At 39.7% G+C, this 25,078-nt stretch overlaps 1 protein-coding gene across 3 annotated transcripts in view; it reads right to left on the bottom strand.

Moving 5' to 3' along the window:
- Window positions 1–3,600: 3,600 nt before the first annotated feature.
- The window catches only part of vtg3 (vitellogenin 3, phosvitinless), a 40,041-nt gene continuing 18,563 nt past the window's right edge, over window positions 3,601–25,078 (bottom strand). Inside the window, exons 26-28 of one of the 3 annotated variants that reach the window (XM_071344520.1) lie at window positions 11,230–11,368; window positions 4,103–4,211; window positions 3,601–3,895 (exon numbers count right to left, since the gene is read on the bottom strand). In XM_071344520.1, coding sequence (XP_071200621.1) covers window positions 4,104–4,211; window positions 11,230–11,368 — 247 coding nt within the window. In that variant the 3' untranslated portion in view covers window positions 3,601–3,895; window position 4,103. Of the gene's footprint in view, window positions 3,970–4,102; window positions 4,212–11,229; window positions 11,369–25,078 lie in introns of all 3 variants that reach the window. The other 2 variants (XM_071344519.1, XM_071344521.1) reach the window with 2 other exon arrangements.

Genomic DNA, 25,078 nt, shown 5'->3' with positions numbered 1-25,078 from the left:
TAGCCTAATGAACTGAATATCTTCCAGAGTCATTGTGGGAGGACCACACGGCATGTCATCGTGCGACTCCAAGTTTACTTCGATGGGATGTTTATTATATCAATATTTGCGGAAAAAAGTGTTTCTGCCGCCATTTCTGTTGTAATACATTTTACCGCCACAAAAAGATCCCTCCTTGTCTAGTGTATTTTGTTTTGTCAACATTTTTAAGTTTACCGATAAATTAACTGTTTCCATCAGGCCTATCATGAATTTTTTTTATACGCCATGTACTTTATGCTCATAAAATGTTGGTTTGAAACCTGGTTAATGGTGATCAATTTTTGGGATTGCACCTCGACTCACATTGGTTGAGCGCACTCCACTTCTTTCCATTTACCAATATATATTTACAGACACTGTAGTAAACTACAGTCTAATCATATTTAATTACATTTCCTTGTAAAGATAACTGCCACGTGATTCTCTGCCTAGATTCCCCACCCATGTATAGGCAGCCTACTCTATTTCATTGAGACCACACCTCCTGTATACTGGGCACAGTTGATCTTGTCACGCCCTGACCGTAGATTGCTTTGTATGTTTCTATTTTTAGTTTGGTCAGGGTGTGATGTGGGTGGGTATTCTATGTCTGGGTATTCTATGTTGTAGGTTTAGGTTTTCTGTTTCTGTTTCTGTGTGTTTGGCCTGGTGTGGTTCCCAATCAGAGGCAGCTGTCTATCGTTGTCTCTGATTGGGAGCCATATTTAGGTAGCCTGTTTTCCCACTTTTGTTTGTGGGTGGTTGTTTCCTGTTAAGTGTTTTGTTTCACCTTTCAGGACTGTTCGTTTGTCGTTTTTTTGTTGTTTGTCAAGTGTTTTCGTATTTCATAAAAAAATATGACCACTTACCACACTGCAGCTTGGTCCTCCTCTCCTTCTCCAGACGACAATCGTTACAGATCTCCCACGCCCAACTAAAAGTAGAAGGAGACGTAGGCTACGAACTTGAAGCAGCGAATTCTGAGAGTCTGTGAATAATGCGACAAAGATGTGTTTTTATTAGAATAGGTAGGCCTAGGCTAACGCATACAAAGCCAAACATTTAAATAATCTGAGGGACAGCAAAACATTTTCATCCTAAAGTTGTCTGACCGCCCGCTCCCTTGAAAAAATGAAACTGCACTGCAATGATCTTATAACACAATAATGGCTGGATAATTTTTGAAATATAATTTTCTAAACATATTGGATATCCTTGGTTGGTTGTTTTTAACATAACTATAAAATAAAGTGCAAAGAATTTGAATACGTTCATTCTCTGTTGAGGAAAATTATTAAAGAATATTTTAATTTTACACACCAGGGAATGTACATATCTTTCAAATTCTGTGCACTTTTATTTAAAAGTTTTAACTTCTCTGCGCTACGGATCCCTTTAGCGGGATCATTTTCCTAAACAACCGCTGAATTGCAGGGCGCAAAATATTACTAACAATATTTATAATCATACAATCACAAGTGAAATATACCAAAACACAGCTTAGCTTGTTGTTAATCCACCTATCGTGTCAGATTTTGAAAATATGCTTTGCAGCGAAAGCAATCCAAGCTTTTGTGAGTGTATCAATCAATGCTACAACAGCTAGCCCCAAATTAGCATGGTCACGAAAGTCAGAAAAGCAATAAAATGAATCGCTTACCTTTGATAATCTTCGGATGTTTGCACTCACGAGACTCCCAGTTGCACAAATGTAATTTTTGTTCGATAAATACTACTGTTATAACAAAAAAAACGCAATAATGACAGCTTTGCACACTCCTGGCATTCTCTCAACCAGCTTCATGAAGTAGTCACACAAATAACAGGTGTGCCTTGTTAAAAGTTAATTTGTGGAATTTCTTTCCTTCTTAATGCATTTTAGTCAATCAGTTCTGTTGTGACAAGATAGGGGTAGTATACAGAAGATAGCCTCATTTGGTAAAATACCAAGTTGATATTATGGCAAGAACAGCTCAAATAAGCAAAGAGAAATGACAGTACATCATTACTTTAAGACATGAATGTCAGTCAATTCGGAAAATTTCATTAACTTTGAAAGTTTCAAGTGCAGTCGCAAAAACCATCAAGCGTTATGATGAAACTGGTTCTCATGAGGACCGCCACAGGAAAGGAAGACCCAGAGTTACCTCTGCTGCAGAGGATAAGTTCATTAGAGCTACCAGCCTCAGAAATGGCAGCCCAAATAAATGCTTCAGAGTTCAAGTTTTTTATTTCACCTTTATTTAACCAGGTAGGCAAATTGAGAACACGTTCTCATTTACAATTGCGACCTGGCCAAGATAAAGCAAAGCAGTTCGACACATACAACAACACATAGTTACACATGGAGTAAAACAAACATACAGTCAATAATACAGTGAAAAATAAGTCTATATACAATGTGAGCAAGTGAGGTGAGATAAGGGAGGTGAAGGCAAACAAAATATATATATAAATAAATAAAAATATAAAAAGGCCATGGTGGCGAAGTAAATACAATATAGCAAGTAAAAAAATAAAATAAAAACACTGGAATGGTTGGTTTGCAGTGGAAGAAAGTGTAAAGTAGAGATAGAAATAATGGGGTGCAAAGGAGCAAAATAAATAAATAAATACAGTAGGTAAAGAGGAAGTAACAGACACATCTCAACATCAACTATTCAGAGGAGACTGCGTGAATCAGGCCTTCGTGGTTGAATTGCTCCAAAGAAACCCCTACTAAAGGAAACCAATAAGAAGAAAAGACTTGCTTGGGCCAAGAAACGTGAGAAATGGACATTACACCGGTGGAAATCTGTCCTTTCGTCTGACGTGTCCAAATTTGAGATTTTTGATTCGAACCGCCGTGTCTTTGTGAGACGCAGAGTAGGTGAACGGATGATCTCCGCATGTGTGGTTCCCACTGTGAGGCGTGGAGGAGGAAGTGTGATGGTGTGGGGTTACTTTGTTTGTGACACTGTCTGTGATTTTAATTAGAATTTAAGGCATACTTAACCAGCATGGCTACAACAGCATTCTGCGGCGATACGCCATCCCATCTGGTTTGCGCTTGAGATGGTTTGGGATGAGTTGGACCGCAGAGTGAAGGAAAAGCATCCAACAAGTGTTCAGCATATGTGGGAACTCCTTCAAGACTTTTGGAAAAGCACTCCAGGTGAAGCTAGTTGAGAGAATGCCAAGAGTGTGCAAAGCTGTCATCAAGGCAAAGGGTGGCTACTTTGAAGAATCGAAAATCGAAAATATATATTTAGATTTGTTTAACACTTCTTTGGTTACTACGTGATTCCATATGTGTCATTTCATAGTTTAAGCCTTCACTATTAATTATACTATGTAGAAAATAGTAAAAAGAAAGAAAAACCCTTGAATGAGTAAGTGTGTCCAAACTTTTGACAATTGCTGTATATCAAAAATGTCCCTAAATGCAATTTTTGAGGATTAGGATGGAATCAAATCTTCTAGTTATATTTTGGGATCTAATTTTTATTCAAATTCACAATATCTGTGAATAATATAATTTTGGGAATGTTTACATATTCATGAAACCGACATTCTTTCAAATAATGAATGTTCAATGAATTTGAATGATGCAGAATACCATTTTATTTCACATCAATAGGCAAACTGTCAAGTGAAAGAAGGTAGACATTTGAAAATATTGATTTCAGATATGATATCCAAATGAAAGTCTAACACATATTTTTGTACAAATAAGACTTAGGGTCGGTTTGTAGGATGCCTTCTCCAGATCTTCACTTTTTAGAAATGGGAATGTATGCAATTTGCTTCATTGCTGATGAAAAGATTCACTGCATGGTCATGGATGTCTGTTCCTTTCGTTGTCCTTCTGCAGTGCACAATGGCAATGGTAAGACTAGTAAAACAATCAACATGATTCATAACCTTTATGCTAAAAAACAAAGGCCCCTGATGTTTTGAGCACAACACCTAATGAAGTAAGATGGGGGAATAATGGGGCGTTGAGAACAATCCATATCAAATATATAAAAGTCACCTGTACATTTATAAACTGAGCTCAGTACACACTTTTTTCAAACCAAAAACATGTATTGTAATTTACCTTATAGCTCTCTATCCATCTCCAATGTTGAGTTTCCCATGTACTGTTGACCATCCTCAAAATCGGTCACTTGGATTGGAATAGCGATCGCCTGATGATATACTGTCAACTGATGTAATTAGAAATACATAATGTTAGAAAAGCACCAAAAACAGCAAGAAACACATCATAATAAAGGTCATGAGCAAGCATTCAAAATATGAATAAATAGTAAGCATGTATTTTGTATTACAATTAGGGCAGCACAATATTGGCAACAAATCGAATTGCATTTTTTTTTTAACCAAATATTGCAATTTTACACTGAACAAAAATATTAACGCAACATGCAACAATTCCAAAGATTTTACTGAGTTACAGGGCAAATGAGGAAATCAGTCAATTGAAATAGATTCATTAGGCTCTAATATATCGATTTCACATGACTGGGAATACAGATATGCATCTGTTGATCACAGATACCTTAAAAACATGGGCCTCTGGATCTCGTCACGGTATTTTTGTGCATTCAAATTGCTATTGACAAAATGTAATTGTGTTCATTGTCTGTAGTTTATGCCTGCCCACACCATAATCCCACCGCCACCATGGGGTACTTTTGTTCACAATGAAAATTTGGCAGACATCAGCAAACCGCTCACCTACACGATGTGATCAACAGATGCATATCTGTATTCCCAGTCATGTGAAATTGATAGATTAGGGCCTAATGAATCTATTTCAATATCTGCGGTTGTGAGGCCGGTTGGATGTACTGCCAAATTCTCTAAAACAACGTTGGAGGCGGTTTATGGTAGAGCAATTAACATTCAATTCTCTAGCAACAGCACTGGGGACATTTCTGCAGTCAGCATGCCAATTGCACGCTCCATAAGCTATGGACAACAAACACAATTGGATTTTAATTTGAATTCACCAAAATACCGTGACGAGATCCTGAGGCCCATTGTGAGGGCAATTTTTTTAGGTATCTGTGACCAAAACTTGAAATATCTGTGGCATTTTGTTGTGTGATAAAATTTTACATTTTAGTGGCCTTTATACAAGGTTAATCTGTGTAATGATCATGCTGTATAATTAGCTTCTTGACATGCCACACTTGTCAGGTGGATTAATTATCTTGGCAAAGGAGAAATGTTCACTAACAGGGTTGTGAACAAATTTGAGAGATATGCTTTTTGTGCATATAGAACATTCTTGGATCTTTTATTTTACATGTTTCGTTTATATTTTTGTTCAGTGTAGATCAAAACACTTCAGTAAACTTTTGGAATCATAGAAATGGATGATCATTAGAATGATCATGGTGAAGGTCCAAAATTGCCCTCCCAAAAAGCCTGTGTTTCAGACATAAGGAAGTGGAAAGTGGGAAATGTTGGACAAAACAGAGATGCTAATTCTAGGTCCCAAGAAACAAAGATATCTTCTATTGAATCTGACAATTAATCTTGATGGTTGTACAGTTGTCTCAAATAAAACTGTGAAGGACCTCTGTGTTACTCTGGACCCTAATCTCTCTTTTGACTAACATATCAAGACTGTTTCAAGGACAGCTTTTTCCATCTACGTAACATTGCAAAAATTCAAATCTTTCTGTCCAAAAATTATGCTGAAAAATTATTCCAAGGTTTTGTCAATTCTAGGTTAGACTATTGCAATGCTCTACTTTCCAGCTACCCGGATAAAGCACAAAATAAACTTCAGGCTAGGGCTGATTTCAAGGTTTCAATGCTAACCTACAAGCATTACATGGGCTTGGTCCTGCCGTACATACCTACATGTACGCTACAGTCACAAGACGCAGGTCTCCTTTCTGTCCCTAGAATTTCTAAACAAACAGCTGGAGGCAGAGTGGGTGGGGTTATATCTGCCTGTTTGGTCCTGTCCGGGGGTATCGTCGGACAGGGCCACAGTGTCTCCCAACCCCTCCTGTCTCAGCCTCCAGTATTTATGCTGCAATAGTTTGTGTCGGGGGGCTAGTGTCAGTCTGTTATATCTGCAGTATTTATCCTGTCTTATCCAGTGTCCTGTGTGAATTTAAGCATGCTCTCTCTTATTCTCTCTCTTTTTCTCTCTTTCTCTCTCTCTCTCTCACTCTTTCTCTCGGAGGACCTGCACCCTAGGACTACCTGGCCTGATGACGCCTTGCTGTCCCCAGTCCACCTGGTCGTGCTACTGCTCCAGTTTCAACTGTTCTGCCTGCAGTTATGGAACCGTGACCTGTTCACCGGACGTGCTACCTTGTCCTAGACCTGCTGTTTTCAACTCTCTAGAGACAGCAGTAAAGATACTCTGAATGATCGGCTATGAAAAGCCAACTGACATTTACTCCTGAGGTGCTGACCTGTTGCACCCACTACAACCACTGTGATTATTATTATTCGACCCTGCTGGTCACCTATGAACATTTGAACATCTTGGCCATGTTCTGCTATAATCTCCACCCAGCACAGCCAGAAGAGGACTGGCCACCTCTCATAGCCTCGTTCCTCTCTAAGTTTCTTCCTAGGTTCCGGCCTTTCTAGGGAGTTTTTCCTAGGCACCGTGCTTCTACACCTGCATTGCTTGCTGTTTGGGGTTTTAGGCTGGGTTTCTGTACAGCACTTTGTGACATCAGCTGATGTAAGAAGGGCTTTATTATGACATTTGATTGATCATTCTAATTGCATTGTTGCAATACAGTGAGCACTTGGAAATCAGTTTTGTTTGGCATGACAGCGGAACTAAGGGAGGAGATGGTTGTGACAGAGTAGGAACAAATTGAAATGGTACATTCACCAAGTATTGTATTTTCCTCTCTGGTTAAAAACAAGCTGTTTAACTAATGCTGATATACTCCACCGCTGGTACTGGCCTGTATATAACACAATTGATATGGTAGGAGAAAAGTCAAAGAAAACCAAACAGAATTTTTTTGGGGGGAGAGCCCATGCTCTTACAATGGAAAGCTATGTGGCATATGCAATTCCATATCCTCCCAGATTGCAATTCCTGTTGCTTCCACTAGATGTCAACAGTCTTTGTTAACGTCTACTTGGTCACCATCCCGGATCCGGGAGCATCCTCATCAGTAAAAAAGCTGACTAGCATAGCCTAGCATAGCGCCACAAGTAAATTCTAGCATATAAATATCATGAAATCACAAGTCCAAGACACCAAATGAAAGATACACATCTTGTGAATCCAGCCATCATTTCCGATTTTTAAAATGTTTTACAGCGAAAACATTATGTATTTCTATTAGCTAACCACAATAGCAAAAGACTCGCATATTTTCACCAATTTTTTTACCGCATAGTTAGCTATCACAAAACCGACCAAATAGAGATATAATTAGTCACTAACCAAGAAACAACTTCATCAGATGACAGTCTTATAACATGTTATACAATAAATCTATGTTTTGTTTGAAAATGTGCATATTTGAGGTATAAATCATAGTTTTACATTGCAGCTACCATAAAAAATATCACCAAAGCAGCCGGAATAATTACAGAGAGCAACGTCAAATACCTAAATACTCATCATAAAACATTTATGAAAAATACATGGTGTACAGCAAATGAAAGATAAACATCTTGTGAATCCAGCCAATTTTCAGATTTTTTAAGTGTTTTACAGCGAAAACACAATATAGCATTATATTAGCTTACCACAATAGCCAACCACACAACCGCATTCATTCACCGCAAAGGTAGCGATCGCAAAAAAACAGCAAAAAATATAAAATTATTCACTAACCTTGACAAACTTCATCAGATGACAGTCCTATAACATCATGTTACACAATACATATGTGTTTTGTTCGAAAATGTGCATATTTAGCGGTACAAATCGTGGTTTTACAATGTGAATACGTAGCCAAACGGCACAAAATTATCCGGAGATATTTTGGACAGTCACCTAATCTAATCAAAGAACTCATCATAACTTTACTAAAAAATACGTTGTACAGCAAATGAAAGATACACTAGTTCTTAATGCAATCGCTGTGTTAGATTTTTTTAAATAACTTTAGTACGACATACAGCTTACGTTATAGTGAGACAGCGCCTGCAATGAGGGCGGAAAATAGAACTAAAAATTTTCCACAGAAATACGAAATAACATCATAAATGGTTCCTACTTTTGCTGAGCTTCCATCAGAATCTTGTACAAGGAGTCCTTTGTCCAGAATAAATCGTTGTTTGGTTTTAGAATGTCCTCTTCGCCTGTCGAATTAGCAACCATAGCTAGCCATGTGACGCAAACGTGCCCAACTTCACTTCACGCAAAGAAAAGAAAATTCCAAAACTCGCAATTTAACGTTCAATAAACTGATACAACTCGGTTGAAAAAAACTACTTTATGATGTTTTTATCACATCTATCAAATAAAATCAGAGCCGGAGATATCTAACGTGTATACCGAAAGCTTTTCAGAAGTCAATCTTGGGTTCCTTCTCGCGCCTTCGAAGACAATGAAATTTCCAGACACGTCATTCCAAAAGCTCTTGTTCGGCCTCAGATCAAGCTAGACACCCCATTCCACCTCTCACTGCCTGTTGACATCTAGTGGAAGGCCCTGGAACAGGGCCTCGATTTCAGATTTTTCACTTCCTTACAGGAAGTTTGCTGCAAAATGAGTTCTGTTTTACTCACAGATATAATTCAAACGGTTTTAGAAACTTGAGTGTTTTCTATCCAATAGTAATAATAATATGCATATTGTACGAGCAAGAATAGAGTACGAGGCAGTTTAATTTGGGCACGATTTTTTACAAAGTGAAAATAGCGCCCCCCTAATGACAAAAGGTTAAAGGTTTCAGGCTTGTTTATTCCCAAACGAGGATGAATTTTGAGCTTTGGAACTGGGAGTTAGAGTTGGTTAATCAGTCTGTGTGCGCGTAATGAAGAGGACGCGCACCTGCTTATTTAGCTTTTTTATTGAACATACTTTTTCCCGTATTAAATATTATAGTGTAATTACATTTTAGAGTACCTGAGGATTCAATAGAAACGTATTTTAACTTGTTTTAACAAAGTTTAGCGGTAGCTTTTTGGATTATTTTCTCTGCATGTTGAATGAGTGGATTACACAAATCGATTGCGCCAATTAAACATACTTTTGGAATATAAAGAAGGATCTTATCTAACAAAACAACCATGCATGTTGTAGCTGTGACCCTTTGGATTGCAAATCAGAGGAAGATTTTCAAAAAGTAAGTGAATATTTAATTGCTATTTGTGATTTTATGAAACATTTGCTGGTTGAAAAATATTTTTAATATGGGGCGCCGTCCTCAAACAATCGCATGGCAAGCTTTTGCTGTAAAACCTATTGTAAATCGGACAATGCAGTTAGATGAACAAGAATTTAAGCTTTAAACTGATGTATAACACAAAATACTGCCCCCTAGCCCAAAGAGGTTTTAAAGAAAAGAATAAGCAAACATGTTTGGTGTTCGCCTAATGGCATGTGGGAGACTCCAAAAACATATGAAAGAAGGTACTCTGGTCAGATGAGACTCAAATTTAGCTTTTTGGCCATCAAGGAAAACGCTATCTCTGGCGCAAACCCAACATGTCTCATCACCCCAAGAAAACCATGATTTTCATCGGCAGGGACAGGGAAACTGGTCAGAATTGAAGGATTGATGGTGCTAACTACAGGGAAATTCTTGAGGGAACCATGTTTCAGTCTTCAAGAGATTTGAAACTGCAAGGGAGGCTCACCTTCCAGCAATACAATGACCCTAAGCATACTGCTAAAGCAACACTCAAGTGGTTTGATAAGGGGAATTATTTAACTTTTCTGGCGCAGGCGTTCCTCTAGCGACCCACCTCGACAACATCCGGTGAAATTGCAGAGCGCCAAATTCAAAATACAGAAATAGTCATAATTAACATTCATAAAAAATACAAGTATTATACATCGGCTTAAAGATTAACTTCTTGTTAATCCAGCCGCTTTTTCAGATTTCAAAAAGCCTTTACGGCGAAAGCATACCATGGGATTATCTGAGGACAGCGCCCCGCTTACAAAAGCATACACAAATTTTACAACCAAGTAAAGGAATTACAAAAGTCAGAAATAGCGATAAAATTAATCACTTACCTTTGAAGATCTTCATATGGTTGCAGTCACAAGAGTCCCAGCTACACAAATGCTACACACCTCTTTATGTCCCAAAAACTCAGCTTTGTTGGCGTGTTTTTTTCAGTAATCCACTGGCTCAAAGGCGGTCAAAACATGCAGACGAATACATCCTAATAGTACTGGTAAAGTTTGTCGAAACATGTCAAACGATGTTTATAATTAATCCTCAGGTCGTAATTTTTTTTTAAAACAAGCCTGAAACAATGTCTAAAGACTGTTGACATCTAGTGGAAGCCATAGGAACTGCAATCTGGCTCCAATCCCAGTAGATACTCTTTAGGCATTCAATTGAAAATACCTAACATCAAAAAAATCCCACTTCCTGGATGGATTTTCCTCAGGTTTTTGCCTGCCATATCAGTTCTGATATACTCACATACATTATTTAAACAGTTCTGGAAACTGTAGAGTGTTGTCTATCCATATCTACCAATTATATGCATATCCTAGCTTCTGGGCCTGAGTAACAGGCAGTTTACTTTGGGCACACTTCTCATCCAGACGTCGAAATACTGCCCCCAAGCCATAAGAAGTTTTAAGAAGCAAAGTGGTAAGCATGTTTGGAAAAATCTGTTGACTGTATGCTGTTGTTTGGTCCATGCATGCAGAGTGAATCTCGAGCACGAGGAACTATCTGCATGATTGACTGTGTGGGTTTGGTGTGTGGGATTGGGACTGGGAAGCGGCCAAAAGACGAACAATAAATCAAAAGAAAAAAAATTGTTACAGAAGGGGTGTTTCAAAATATCGCAGCCTCTTCCTATATGGATATTGAGCATGCAACAATTGTATTAATCGTGCAGCCCTTATTACAATGGATTACAATTACATTTAAATGGTTAACATTTATAACAATTCATAAAGCATTTATACACTTATATTTTTCTATAAGCCATTATAACGTTTTATAAAGTGAGTCTTAGAAATTATTACTATGGATAAAAAACAGATTTATAACCAATGTATTGATAGCTTAGTGTATTACCCACATCAGGGAGCTTGATCGTCATAGCAATGCTGCCTCCTGTTGCTGCAACAACTGATGCAGAAACTTCATGTTTGGCATTTGTGTCATGTTCCTGGTAAAACCCCAAAAGGAATGCCATGCCTGGAATGTACTTCTCAATACTAAAGGAGAAAGAGATAATGTAGTTATTTTAGTTATTTAACTTTTATTTAAGCAGGGGGAAATCCCATTGAGACCAATGCCTCTTTTACAAGGGAGCCCTGCATTACAAAATCAGCAAGAAGTTAGTGACACGATAATCAATCAATCAAGGCGGGAGCACAGCAAACACAAAAACACAAAACATGCACATTACTCTGAACTGCCCAAAAGGGCACTAATGCATCAAAGTGTGAAGTATTTTAAAATCTGTTCCATGTGTGGTGTGTAAAAATAATCTAAATCTGTAGTAACGGAAGGAATTTGAAGAGTTCCCATACCCGCTCACAGCAATGGCTATCTCGTACTTCTGTAAATTAGCAATGATATAAGGTAACACGGGAGTTTGTGCATAAGAGTTTTATAAATTAACAGGATGCCATGTTCAGATCTACGAGTTGCCAATAATGGCCATCTATGACCGAAAAGAGGTTCTGGACATCAGAACAGCGATCACTAACCTCGATTTAGATGAAGATTTCTACTTCAACGAGTCGGAGAAGCAGGACATACTGCTCACCCCGGACCAGGCCCTAATCCCAGAACATGGGAGGGGACTGAGCTCCCATGTTGTGGGTCAGTGTGGCTGATGTTTTGTTGCCTACCCTCAGCACCTGGGACCGGCCCGTCAGGAAATCCAGGATCCAGTTACAGAGGGAGGTGTTCCGTCCCAGGGACCTTAGCTTAGTGTTGAGCTTGGAGGGCACAATGGTGTTGGATCTGTAGTCAATTAAGAGCATTCTCACGTAGGTGTTCCTTTTGTCCAGGTGGGAAAGGGCAGTTTGGAGTGCAATAGAAATGGCATCATCTGTGGATCTGTTGGGGCGGTATGCGATTTGGAGTGGTTCCAGGGTGTCTGGGATGATGTGTTGATGTGAGCCATGACAGAGCATTTCAGGGCAAACAGATGTGAATGGCACGGGGCGATAGTCATTCAGACAGGTTACCTTGGTGTTCCTGGGCATAGGACCTATGGTGGTCTGTTTGAAACATGTAGGTATTGCAGACTGGGTTAGGGAGAAGTTGAAAATGACTGAAGACACTTGCCAGCTGGTCAGCGCATGCTCTGAGTACGCATCCTGGTAATCCGTCTGGCCCTGCAGCCTTGTGAATGTTAAAGGTCTCAGTCACATCAGCTACAGAGAGCGTGATCAAACAGTTGTCCGGAACAGCTGGTGCTCTCACGCATTGTTCAGTTTTGCTTGCCTTCAAGCGAGCATAGAGGGCATTTAGCTCATCTGGTAGGCTTGTGTCACTGGGCATCTCGTGGCTGGATTTCCTTTGTAATCCGTGACAGTGTGCAAGTTCTGCCACATCCAACGAGCATCAGTAGAATTCAATCTTAGTCCTGTATTGATTCTTTGCCTGTTTGATAGTTCGTCAGAGAGCATAGCGGGATTTCTTCTAAGCGTCTGTGTTAGTCCTCCATTTTTTGAAAGCGGCAGCGCTTGTCTTTAGCTCAGTGCAGATGTTGCCTGTAATCCATGGCTTCTGATTGGATATGTACAGTACCAGTCAAAGGTTGGACACACCTACTCATTCAAGTGTTTTTCTTAATTTTTTTACAATTTTCTACGTTGTAGAACAATAGTATAGACGTCAAAACTATGAAATAACACATGGAATCATGTAGTAACTAAAAAAGTGTTAAACAAATCAAAATATATATTTGATATTCTTAAAAGTAGCCACCCTTTGCCTTGATCACAGCTCTGCACACTCTTGGCATTCTTTCAACCAGCTTCACGAGGTAGGCGCCTGGAATGCATTTCAAAGAACAAGTGTGCCTTGTTAATTTGTGAAATGTACTTCTTCTTAATGCGTTTCAGCAACTCAGTTGTGTTGTGACAATGTATGGGTGGTATACAGGAGATAGCCATATTATGGTAAGAACTGCTCAGATAAGCAAAGAGAAATGACAGTCCATCATTACTTTAAGACATAAAGGTCAGTCAATCTGAAAAATGTCAAGAACTTTGAAAGTTTCAAGTGCAGTCGCAAAAACCATCAAGCGTTATGATGAAACTGGCTCTCATGAGGACCGCCACAAGAAAGGAAGACCCATAGTTACCTCTGCTGCAGAGGATAAAGTCATTAGTGTTAACTACACCTCAGATTACAGCCCAAATAAATGCTTCACGGAGTTGAAGTAACAGGCACATCTCAACATCAATTGTTCAGAGGAGACTGCGTGAATCAGGCCTATATGGTCGAATTGCTGCAAAGAAACCACTACTAAAGGACACCAATAATAAGAAGAGACTTGCTCGGGCCAAGAAACTTGAGCAATGGACATTAGACCGGTGGCAATCTGTACTTTGGTCTGATGTGTCCAAATTTGAGATTTTTGTTCCTACCGCCGTGTCATTGTGAGATGCAGAGTAGGTGAATGGATAATCTCTGCATTCCTACCTGGACAAAAGGAACACCTATGTGAGAATGCTATTCATTGACTACAGCTCAGCTTCAACACCATAGTGCCCTCAAAGCTTATCACTAAGCTAAGGACCCTGGAACTAAACACCTCCCTCTGCAACTGGATCCTGAACTTCCTGACGGTCCGCCCCCAGGTGGTAAGGGTTAGTAACAACACATTCGCCACACTGATCCTCAACACGGGGGCCCCTCAGGGGTGCTTGCTCAGTGCCCTCCTGTACTCCCTGCTCACTCATGACTGCACGGCCAGGTATGACTCTAACACCATCGGCATTAAGTTTGCCGATGACACAACAGTGGTAGGCCTGATCAATGACAACGACGAGACAGCCTATAGGGAGGAGGTCAGAGACCTGGCAGTGTTGCGCCAGGACAACAACCTCTCCCCCAACGTAATCAAGACAAAGGAGATGATTGTGGACTACAGCAATAGGAAGACCGAGCATGCTCACATTCTCATCGATGGGGCTGTAGTGGAGCAGGTTGAGAGCTTCAAGTTCCTTGCTGTCCACATCACCAACAAACTAACATTGTCCAAGCACACCAAGACAGTCGTGAAGAGGGCATGACAAAACCTATTGCCCCTCAGGAGACTGAAAAGATTTGGCATGGGTCTTCAGATCCTCAAAAGGTTCTACAGCTGCACCCCCGAGACATCCTGATGGGTTGCATCACTGCCTGGTGTGGCAAATGCTCAGCCTCTGACCGCAAGGCACACCAGAGGGTAGTACATACGGCCCAGTACATCACTGTGGCCAAGTTTTCTGCCATCCAGGACCTCCATACCAGGTGGTGTCAGAGAAAGGCCCTAAAATTGTCAAAGACTCCTGACACTCTAGTCATAGACTTTTCTCTCTGCTACCGCATGGCAAGTGGTACCGGAGCGCCAAGTCTAGGTCCAAGAGATTTCTAAACATCTTCTACCCCTAAAGCCATAAGATTCCTGAACATCTAATCAAGTGGCTTCCCAGACTACTTGCTTTGCCCCCACCCTTCCCTCTTTTACACTGCTGCTACTCTCTGTTATTATCTATGTATAGTCACTTTAATTACTATACCTACATGTACATATTATCTCAAGTTTGAAGAATCTTAAATCTAAAATATATTTTGATTTGTTTAACACCTTTTTGGTTACTACATGATTCCATATGTGTTATTTCATAGTTTTGATGTCCTCACAATTATTCTACAATGTAGAAAATAATACAAATAAAGAAAAAGCCTTGAATGAGTTGGTGTCCAAACTTTTGACTGGTACTGTATGTATGATCACTGAGGGGACAATGTCATTGATACCAATGTCATTAGATGAACCCAGGAACATATTCCAGTCTGTGCTAGCGAAACAGTTTTATAGCTTAGCATCCGCTTCATCGGACTACTTCCAAATTGAGCGTGTCATTGGTACTTCCCATTTGAGTTTTTCCTTGTAAACAGGAATAGGAGGATAGAGTTATGGTCAGATTTGCCAAATGGAGGGTGAGAGAGAGCTTTGTATGCATCTCTGTGTGTGGAATAAAGAAGATATAGCATTTTTTTTCTAGTTGCACATGTCACATTCTGGTTAAAAAAATGTATCAAACGAATTTCAGTTTTCCTGTATTAAAATCACCAGCCACGAGAAGTCTGGTCTTACTGCCAGCATCGGTTTGCGGTGGTCAGTATACAGCTACGAAAAATATAGATATAAACTTTATTGGTAAATAGTATGTTCTACAGCTTATCAGGAGGTATTCTAACTCAGGCGAGCAGAATCTCGATACTTACTTATAATTAGAGATTTTGCAACTGCTGTCCTTGATCAGCCACGACTGACGCATAGGATATTACAGTTCTTCAGGTCCCGTTGATTGGATAGTCTGGAAAGGAGCTTGTCTAGTTCGTTCTCCAGTAAGTGTACATTTGCCAATAGAACACCTCCGTAGTTTTATCAGGCTGCCCCCACGTCGGCCTTACACTTCCGAGTGTCGGTGATAATGTCCTGGTCCCAGGTGAGCAATATGTCCTGTCATTGAAGTAGAATTCTTCATCCAAATTGAGGTTAGTGATCGCTGTTCTGATGTCCAGAAGCAATTTTTGGTCATAGAGAATGATGGAGGAAACATTATTATTATTCTATTTTTTTTTTTTTAAGATCATCGCAAAACGGAGCCCATAAAACGTCCAGCACCATTGATGATGACACAACGGTGGTAGGCCTAATCACTAGCAACGATAAGACAACCTCCAGGGAGGAGGTCAGAGACTTGGCAGTGTGGTGCCAGAACAACAACCTCTCCCTCAACTTCAGCAAGACAAAGAAGCTGATCGTGGACTACAGGAAACGGATGGTTGAGGGGCAGCTCTCTGGGAACTATGGGGGGATCTTGAAGGGCTGGTGGCCTGGTGGAAGGGAGCTTGGGCCGGTGGCTGATAGGTCGCTGGTTCGCCCCCCTATTTTTGACCTTGTGGGAGATCTGTCGACGTGCCCTTGAGCAGGGCGTTGACCCTGGTTGTTTCTGTGGTTCGCTCTGTTAGATGACTGAACGTAATGTAAATATTGAGCTGCTTCACTGCAAGTAGATATGTTTTAATATTCAATATATATTTTTTTTAAGTATTCTCTTGAGTTGGGCTCTAGGATGGAACAACTGGAACATCTAAGCTTGTGGTTGTTTTGGGGGAAAGGGTGGGGAGAGTATGTATATATCCCATATCTGTTGCTAAGGGGTAATGATGTTAGGGAGAGTATAGGATGATTAACAATAATTGTTTCCCAAGATAATAATTTATTGGCCCCAATTTGCTTTTTTATAATGCCAGTCTTGGTTATAGGTAACAATCCTTCGTATGAAGTGCCTAAATTATTATGCATATTATTTGTTAATCGTGAAAATAAATTAAGATATGCAATATTTTTTTATATAAATACATTTATATTAAAAGTATACAATACAATCGAGGCGAGGGCGTTGGACATGCTGTTTGCTGTTAATCTGCTTCTGTTCTGTAGGTGGAAGTGTGTGCTCTTTTTAAAGGATGGGTCCCAATCTCTCAAAGGCCCTATGATCCAGGTGGACAGAGGAGGTCTGCCAGTCACTGGGACGACAACCCAATTTAGGATGGGGGGAGGTTTTAACAGGTGGAATAGTGGCAAACAGGAGGTTTATTCAGTACTAGCGCAAATATCATGGTACAGCTATATGGACATTCAATCATCATGGTACTTTTGTAATGGTAAGTTTACAAACATATATTATGATAAATATAATTGAAATGTGTATCTTATTATGGTAAATGGTGAAATAAGTATAGCCAGTTATAATTGGAATGGCTTAGCAGATAATAGTAAAAGACAAACAGTTTTTACATATCCTGACCTAGTGAGGTATACATGGCAAAGGCTCAATCAAGCTAGTCGTCTTGAAAACCTTCTTATGTCATTCTCACTGGCACCAAACGTTTTAAAAAGTGTTGAAAAGGGAGAGAATGTGGTCACCCATAAAATAATAGGCATATACATTACTCTTCCAGAATTTCCACATGGGCGAGGTTATTGGAAATTGCATCAAAGCCTATTGGATGACAACTTGTTTTTAACCAGGACAGAATCATTTATAACTGACTTATTCCAACATAACATAGGTACAGCAGATTCCCTTATTTTAAGGGACATGTTTAAATGTGCCGTTAGAGGCCATGTAATTCAATACTCATCTTTTTAAAAAAGCAATTTAGGTCAGAAGAGTTCATATTAATTAACAAAGGAAATCGAGTGGCTAACAGTACAGATAGATAGCAATAAAACATTTACCATATCGGCACCAATTTGTAAGTCGCTCTGGATAAGAGCGTCTGCTAAATGACTTAAATGTAAATGTATACCATGACAAGGAAAATACCTGTCCATTTGTAGAAAAATCACCCTTATTAACTCTTTACTCATATCCCAGTTGACCTATTTGCTTATGGCCCTGCCTACACCTAACGACATGTTTCTCAAATTATGTGAGCAAAAAAATTTAAAATACATTTTATTTGGAATGGCAAGCCAGACAAAATTAAACTGGCAAAAAAATTATTGAAGCATTGGACCTCTCACTAAAGGCTTCAGTCATGCAAAAACTACACTTAAATCCAAACTGGTTCTCTAGCAGATTAGTAAGAATGGCTCACCCCGTTTCCACTTAATTCAGATTTCAACCTCTTACTTTTGGTTATTTTAAAATGAAATAATCTCCAGAATATCTCTGTTTTTAAAACAAGCCGTAGAAAGTTTAATTCATCAGAAAACAAAGAACAAATAATATGGTTAAACTCAAATATACTATTATTGATTTTAAAAAATATATACAAAAATAAAAATAGGAAACAGTATGATATTATAACATGTCACACATGCAGCTGACAAAAATAGATGGAAATGTTTGCTCTATCCAAAATTACAACCAACTGATTGCAGCATTACCGCAAAAATGTAAGAGGCAGGTGGAAGGGGGAGAAAGTATTGAACTTGTCTGTCTGCCCTGCGTTATTAACTTCTCTAGGGTAGGGGGCAGCATTTTCACGTTTGGATGAAAAGCATACCCAAATTCAACTGCCAGCCACTCATCCCCAGAAGATAAGATATGCATATTGTTAGTAGATTTGGATAGAAAACACTCTGAAGTGTCTAAAACCGTTTGAATCATGTCTGTGAGTATAACAGAACTTATTTAGCAGGTGAAACCCCGAGGACAAACCATTCAGATGTCTTTTTTTTGGAGGTCACTCTCTTTTCAATAAATTTTCATTGGGAAACCAGATTTCTAAGCGACCTGCTTGCAGTTCCTACGGCTTCCACTGGATGGCAACAGTCCTGAGAAATTGGTTGAGGTTATTCCTTTGTGTAATGAAGAAGTACGGCCATCTTGAAGTCGAGTCACTCGACGTGTCAGGTTTGTTAGAGGCACGAGACCAGAAAGCATGCTACAGTTGGTTTTAATCCTGTATTGAACACAGATCATCCCGTCTTCAATTTTATCGATTATTAACGTTAAAAAATATCTAAAGATGTATTACAAAAGTAGTTTGACATTTTTTGGCAAAGTTTACCTGAGATATTTTGTCGTCACGTTTGAGCAAGTTGGAACCTGTGTTATTCTGGATCAAACGTGCCAAATAAATGGACATTTTGGATATATAGCGACGGAATTAATCGAAGAAAAGGACCATTTGTGATGTTTATGGGACATATTGGAATTATATTTTTATTTCTGCGTTTTGTGTCGCGCCTGCAGGGTTGAAATATGCGTATCTCTCTTTGTTTACAATTGTGCTATCCTCAGATAATAGGATCGTATGCTTTCGCCGAAAAGCCTATTTGAATTCTGACATGTTGGCTTGATTCAGAACCAGTGTAGCTTTAATTTGGTATCTTTCATGTGTGATTTTATGAAAGTTAGATTTTATAGTAATTTTTTAATTTGGCGCTCTGCATTTTCTCAGGCTTTTTGCCAAGTGAGACAGTAGCGTCCCATCTAAACTCATATTTTTTTTATATAAATATGAACTTTACCGAACAAAACATACATGTATTGTGTAACATGAAGTCCTATGAGTGTCATCTGATGAAGATCATCAAAGGTTAGTGATTCATTTTATCTCTATTTCTGCTTTTTGTTACTGCTCTCTTTGGCTGGAAAAATGGCTGTCTTTTTCTGTGACTTGGCTCATACCTAACATAATCGGTTGGTGTGCAATATTTTCTCTCCAACAACAAGAGGAGTGTGAACAGTTTGGGGTTGCTTGGGTTGTGAGGTGGGTGTTTGTTACTACGCCGATAAATTACATTATCCATCCGGACCTTTGCCACCTAGGTGTGTAACCAGACATTCTCAAATAGTTCTTGGGTACTCCTGGGGTATCATTTATAAATTGGACTTATGATCAATTTTGACCTTAAGTATGACTTACGCAGAAAACCATGTGTAAGTAGTTATTTATAAAATCTTACTTTGACGTGGAAATGATCTTATCTCTATGCAAAGTCTAGACTTGACATAAATTATTTTCCTCCTTGTTATGTAGGGGTATTGCCGTTTGGGACACATATGCATCCAAGCCTGTGGTGAACTTTACATTAGCTTAATGAACAATTTGTTAGAAATGATCAATTAAAGCTGTGAGGAATTAATTGCCGGACACAAGGTGTTTTGAATTAAAAACAGAATGCGATGTTCTATAAATAGTGTTTCAAATTGGAAAAAATAAACCGTGGCTGTTCTTGCGTTATTGGAAGACATTGAAAACCGTGCATTCAGAAGGGAGAGAGTTTTCAGAGACCGGAATGACTTTTTTGCGCATGATGATCAATGGCTATTCCTGACTAAACCCTCATTTGTGCTAGCATTCTATAAGGGGAAATCGCTGATTGTAAGGCACGTTAGGTGCCGTCAAAAAAAAGCTAGAATATGCAAGCTAGAATATGCATATAATTAGTAGATTTGCATAGAAAAACTTCTGAAGTTTCTAAAACTGTTTGAATGATGTCTGAGTATAACATAAGTTATATGGCAGGCAAAAACCTGAGAAAAAATCCAACCAGGAAGTGTGAAATCTGAGGTTTGTAGTTTTTCAACTCTTGGCCTATCGAATACACAGGGGTGGGGTCAAATTGCACGTTCTAAGGCTTCCACTAGATGTCAGTCTTTAGAACCTTGTTTGATGCTTCTACTGTGAACTGGGGGCGAATGAGAGGGGAACGAGTCAGAGGTCTGCCAGAGAGCCACGAGCTCAGTCTCGTGCGTTCACTTGAGAGCGACAAAGGAATTCTCCGGTTGGAACATTATTGATTATGTTAAAAACATCCTAAAGATTGATTCTATACTTCGTTTGACATGTTTCTACGGACTGTAATATAACTTTTTGGACTTTTCGTCCGTACTTTCCGCTGGACTTGCACGCGCGTCGTGAGTTTAGATTGTGTACTGAACGCGCGAACAACAAGGAGGAATTTGGACATATATGATGGACATTATCGAACAAAACAAACATTTATTGTGGAACTGGGATTCCTGGGAGTGCATTCTGATGAAGATCATCAAAGGTAAGTGAATATTTAAAATGCTATTTCTGACTTCTGTTGACTCCAACATGGTGGATATCTCTTTGGGTTGATTTGTCATCTGAGCGCCGTACTCAGATTATTGCATGGTTTGCTTTTTCCGTAAAGATTTTTGGAAATCTGACACAGTGGTTGCATTAAGGGGAAGTGGATCTAAAATTCAGTGCATAACAGTTGTATCCTTTATCAATGTTTATTATGAGTATTTCTGTAAATTGATGTGGCTCTCTGCAAAATCACTACAGAGGGTAGTGCATACGGCCCAGTACATCACTGGGGCTAAGCTGCCTGCCATCCAGGACCTCTATACCAGGCAGTGTCATAGAAAGGCCCTAAAAATTGTCAGACTCCAGCCACCCCACTCATAGACTGTTCTCGCTGCTTCCACATGGCAAGCGGTACCAGAGCGCCAAGTCTAGGACCAAAAGGCCCCTAAGCCATAAGAATCCTGAACAGCTAATCAAATGGCTACCCACTCTATGCATTGTGATTTGAATAACATTACTAAATCAATACGATTTGCTTTTGCAAGTTCATTGATGTCCAACTCCCACATTACTGATTAAGTATTGATGATTCATTAACGTCTATATATATTTTTTTCTTCTAAAATCCATCGTCTCAAATCCCAAACTTTACAAAACATAATAATTATAATTATAATTATAATAATGATGAGCAAGCTATCAGAGGGGGTGGTCCCCATTCCCCTGCTAATTAGTGAACCCTCACCCATGGAAAGGATGATTGCTGAAATCAGCAACAATATTATCCCAAACTATGCCAAAGGGCTGAGAATGTTAGATCACAATGCAATAAGTGAAAAAACTGCAGAAATGCCAAAAACGGACTCCAAGATAAACCAACAGGCGCAGGCCTTGTACGGTTCTCTTGAATTTAGCTCTGAGGTATGGCCGCCAGCAGAGACTGACATCGGTCAAGTTCCGCAGTGCACAGCAGAAGCACGAGCAAGAAACGGTTGAGATGAAAGGACAGGTGGAGAGAACCAGTTAACTAATGACAAAAGCAGAAAAGGAAAAGATACTGCTAGACGAAGAACTGCATTTGAGAACTGAACAATTAAAAGAATTGGCAAAAACTTATGACGACGAACTAGCACAAACTCTTGAACAAAATCATCTTCGACAGGAACAAAATTGTATTTTACAGGAACAACTCGATTTAGCCAAAAGTAAATACGACGAAGTCCAAGCAAATCTATATAAATCGTGCGAGTTCGCTACAAACAGGGGCGGGCAAATTGATAACATGTATGCCATTTTGATTAACAACACTGAAAGCAATAATGCTGTCCAAATGCTGCAGACCAAAGATGATCAGGTAATGAACACAATGACCAAGTCGGATGACAAAACAGCTACTTTGCTGCACCCAACCCACACAAAGTGTCAGGGCACAAGGGTCAAAAGGCTTCAATGACGATCAAATCGTAGACCGATGCTCTCAAGACGTTCTGCTAAGAGAAATACAAAAGCAGCAACATTTGAGAAAGACGAAAAAGATACGTCACCATGACTAGGCGTGGACTTCCCGGAGAACAGGTCAGCCGAATTTAACACCATTAGCGAGGACGTAAACTATTAAATTACCCCCGCTCTGACTCAAAACCCTATCCAGGGCCCGCTCAATCAAGAAACAAGCCTACAGGCTTTGACTATATACTCAGATACAAATGTAGCTACGCACAATGTAAACAACATCGCAATAGCCAACTCCACTCAAACTCTGATAAGTCAATCTGTTTTCACCATGAAGACAAATGATACATTACGCCATTGCGAACAATCACTCAACTGTGTGGGGAATATGACCACAAGACGGAACTCAAAGACTGCTTAACCTGTTGAGGATAGAGGGCGCTATTTACACTTTGGGGGAAAATCGTGCCCAATTTAAACGGCCTCGTACTCTATTCTTGCTCGTACAATATGCATATTATTATTACTATTGGATAGAAAACACTCTCTAGTTTCTAAAACCGTTTGAATTATATCTGTGAGTAAAACAGAACTCATTTTGCAGCAAACTTCCTGACAGGAAGTGGTAAATCTGAAATCGATGCTCTGTTCTAGGGCCTGCCTATAAATGTGCTTGATATTTTATTTGATATATGTGACAATATCATCGTAAAGTATGTTTATTCAATATAGTTTTATTAGATTATTGAATTTTTTTCGGGACGTTAGGCGTGTTGCTTTGTCTGCGTATGTTCAGGAAGGAGAGCTTCGCGCCACTTTGCTAGCTTTCCGTGCTAATTGACTGGAGAAGAGGACATTCTAAATCCAAAAAACGATTGTTCTGGACAAAGGACCCCTTGTACAACATTCTGATGGTAGATCATCAAAAGTAGGACCCATTTTATGATGCTATTTCATATATCTGTCGAACATGTGAACTAGTAGTTTGCGCCCAGATTTTGGGCACGCTCTCGCCATAACGTAAACTGCATGTCGTAATGAAGTTATTTTTAGAATTCTAACACGGCGATTGCATTAAGAACTAGTGTATCTATCATTTCCTATACAACATGTATTTTTTAGTAATGTTTATGAATAGTTATTTGGTCAGAATATGTGAGTGTCAGAAAAATATCCGGACGTTGTGGGAAAAAGATGCTACGTTAGCACAATGTATAACCACTGATTTCAGCTCTAAATATGCACATTTTCGAACAAAACATAAGTGTATGTATAACCTGATGTTATAGGACTGTCATCTGATGAAGCTTATCAAGGTTAGTAAAAAATTATATATCTTTTGCTGGTTTGTTACGATCGCTAACTTTTGCTGCTGGTAAATGGCTTGTGTTTCTGGCTATTGTGGTAAGCTAATATAATGCTATATTGTTTTTTCGCTGTAAAACACTTAACCCATGATGCGCTAATTGATTCGGGCTTGACAATGATCTCAAAAGTGCTGTGAACCCAGGTAACGTTGGTTAAGAACAGAACGATAAGACAAACTTTGAGGGTTAACTCAGACTACCTCGCCTCTCACAATGCGACTAACGCTAAAAGTATACTTCCAAGATGTTTCGCTTATTCACCCTGTGTATGTTACCAGCCTCAACACTGAACACCTGCTACTCGGAGCAGACTTGATGGATCGTTTGGTTTCTCTGATGGATTGGAAAAACAACCAATTGTGGTCAGAGGTAACCGTGCCGTCTCCACTGACCACACTGTCTTCTCCTAACGCTGGCTGTAACACAGTCATCCACAAGGAGCATCTGTTGACAGGACCCCTTGGGAAAAAGACATTTCGATACCTCTTGGTGCAGAATCTGACTCAAGCAGATATGACGATATCTCGTCACATTCAATCAGCAAACCTGATAGACTATTCTTTTCAAGATTTTGAGCCAACATTCTCTGTGAGTGAGCAACTTCCCTCCTCCTTGGAGTCATGCGATACCATAGCTAAGATGAACTTCTCTTGTCCTTCAGACACTTCCACAAGCACTGTGGTCGTATCAGGAAACAAAGCATCAACTTTCAGAGTGGACTCTGCTTCCGATGATACGCTTTCTGCTTGGAGTGGGACTGAAACCCCTTACAATAAAACTAACGGTGTCAGTCCCACCACTGACCCGGTGACTCCAACTGGTGAAAAACTGCAATATTGCCCGAAAGATATCCTTGTCTCAGTTCGCAGGTGCTGGAACGGTTGCCACATGCAGATGTTGTGGCGAATGGCAGGCCACGTCAGCCACTGAGTGTTTTGAAGCACAAACACTAGGAGATTTGGTAGAAGAGTTACAGCCAATCTACTAAAAATGCGGCTGCTGACAACTCGTACAAAGGGCACAATCTTTTCGTTTGTGCCTCGGACACCAACACCAACCGCTGGTGGGGAGGTCCCGAGACACAACGGGCGGGATTACTAGTCCAGACTCATGGTAAGCGTCGTCAAGGCCAGTGGGGGGTGGATCGGGGCTATTTGCAGCACTGTACGAGGCCGCCCGATCAGGAAACAAATCAAGTTGTAAACTTCCCCACGAGAACAGAGAGGAGTGGACAAGCCTCTCGACGGGGATAACCTTAGAATACATCTGCCATATCACTGAGGTGTCCCACACTGGTCATAAAAGAAGTCCAGTGGACTTTGCAACTCCCCGAAAAAATGGTAA

The sequence above is a fragment of the Salvelinus alpinus genome, chromosome 16 (genome assembly GCF_045679555.1).
Source record: "Salvelinus alpinus chromosome 16, SLU_Salpinus.1, whole genome shotgun sequence".
NCBI lineage: Eukaryota > Metazoa > Chordata > Actinopteri > Salmoniformes > Salmonidae > Salvelinus > Salvelinus alpinus.
Note: the sequence above shows the minus strand (reverse complement) of the source record. Positions and strands in the feature narration are given on the sequence as shown.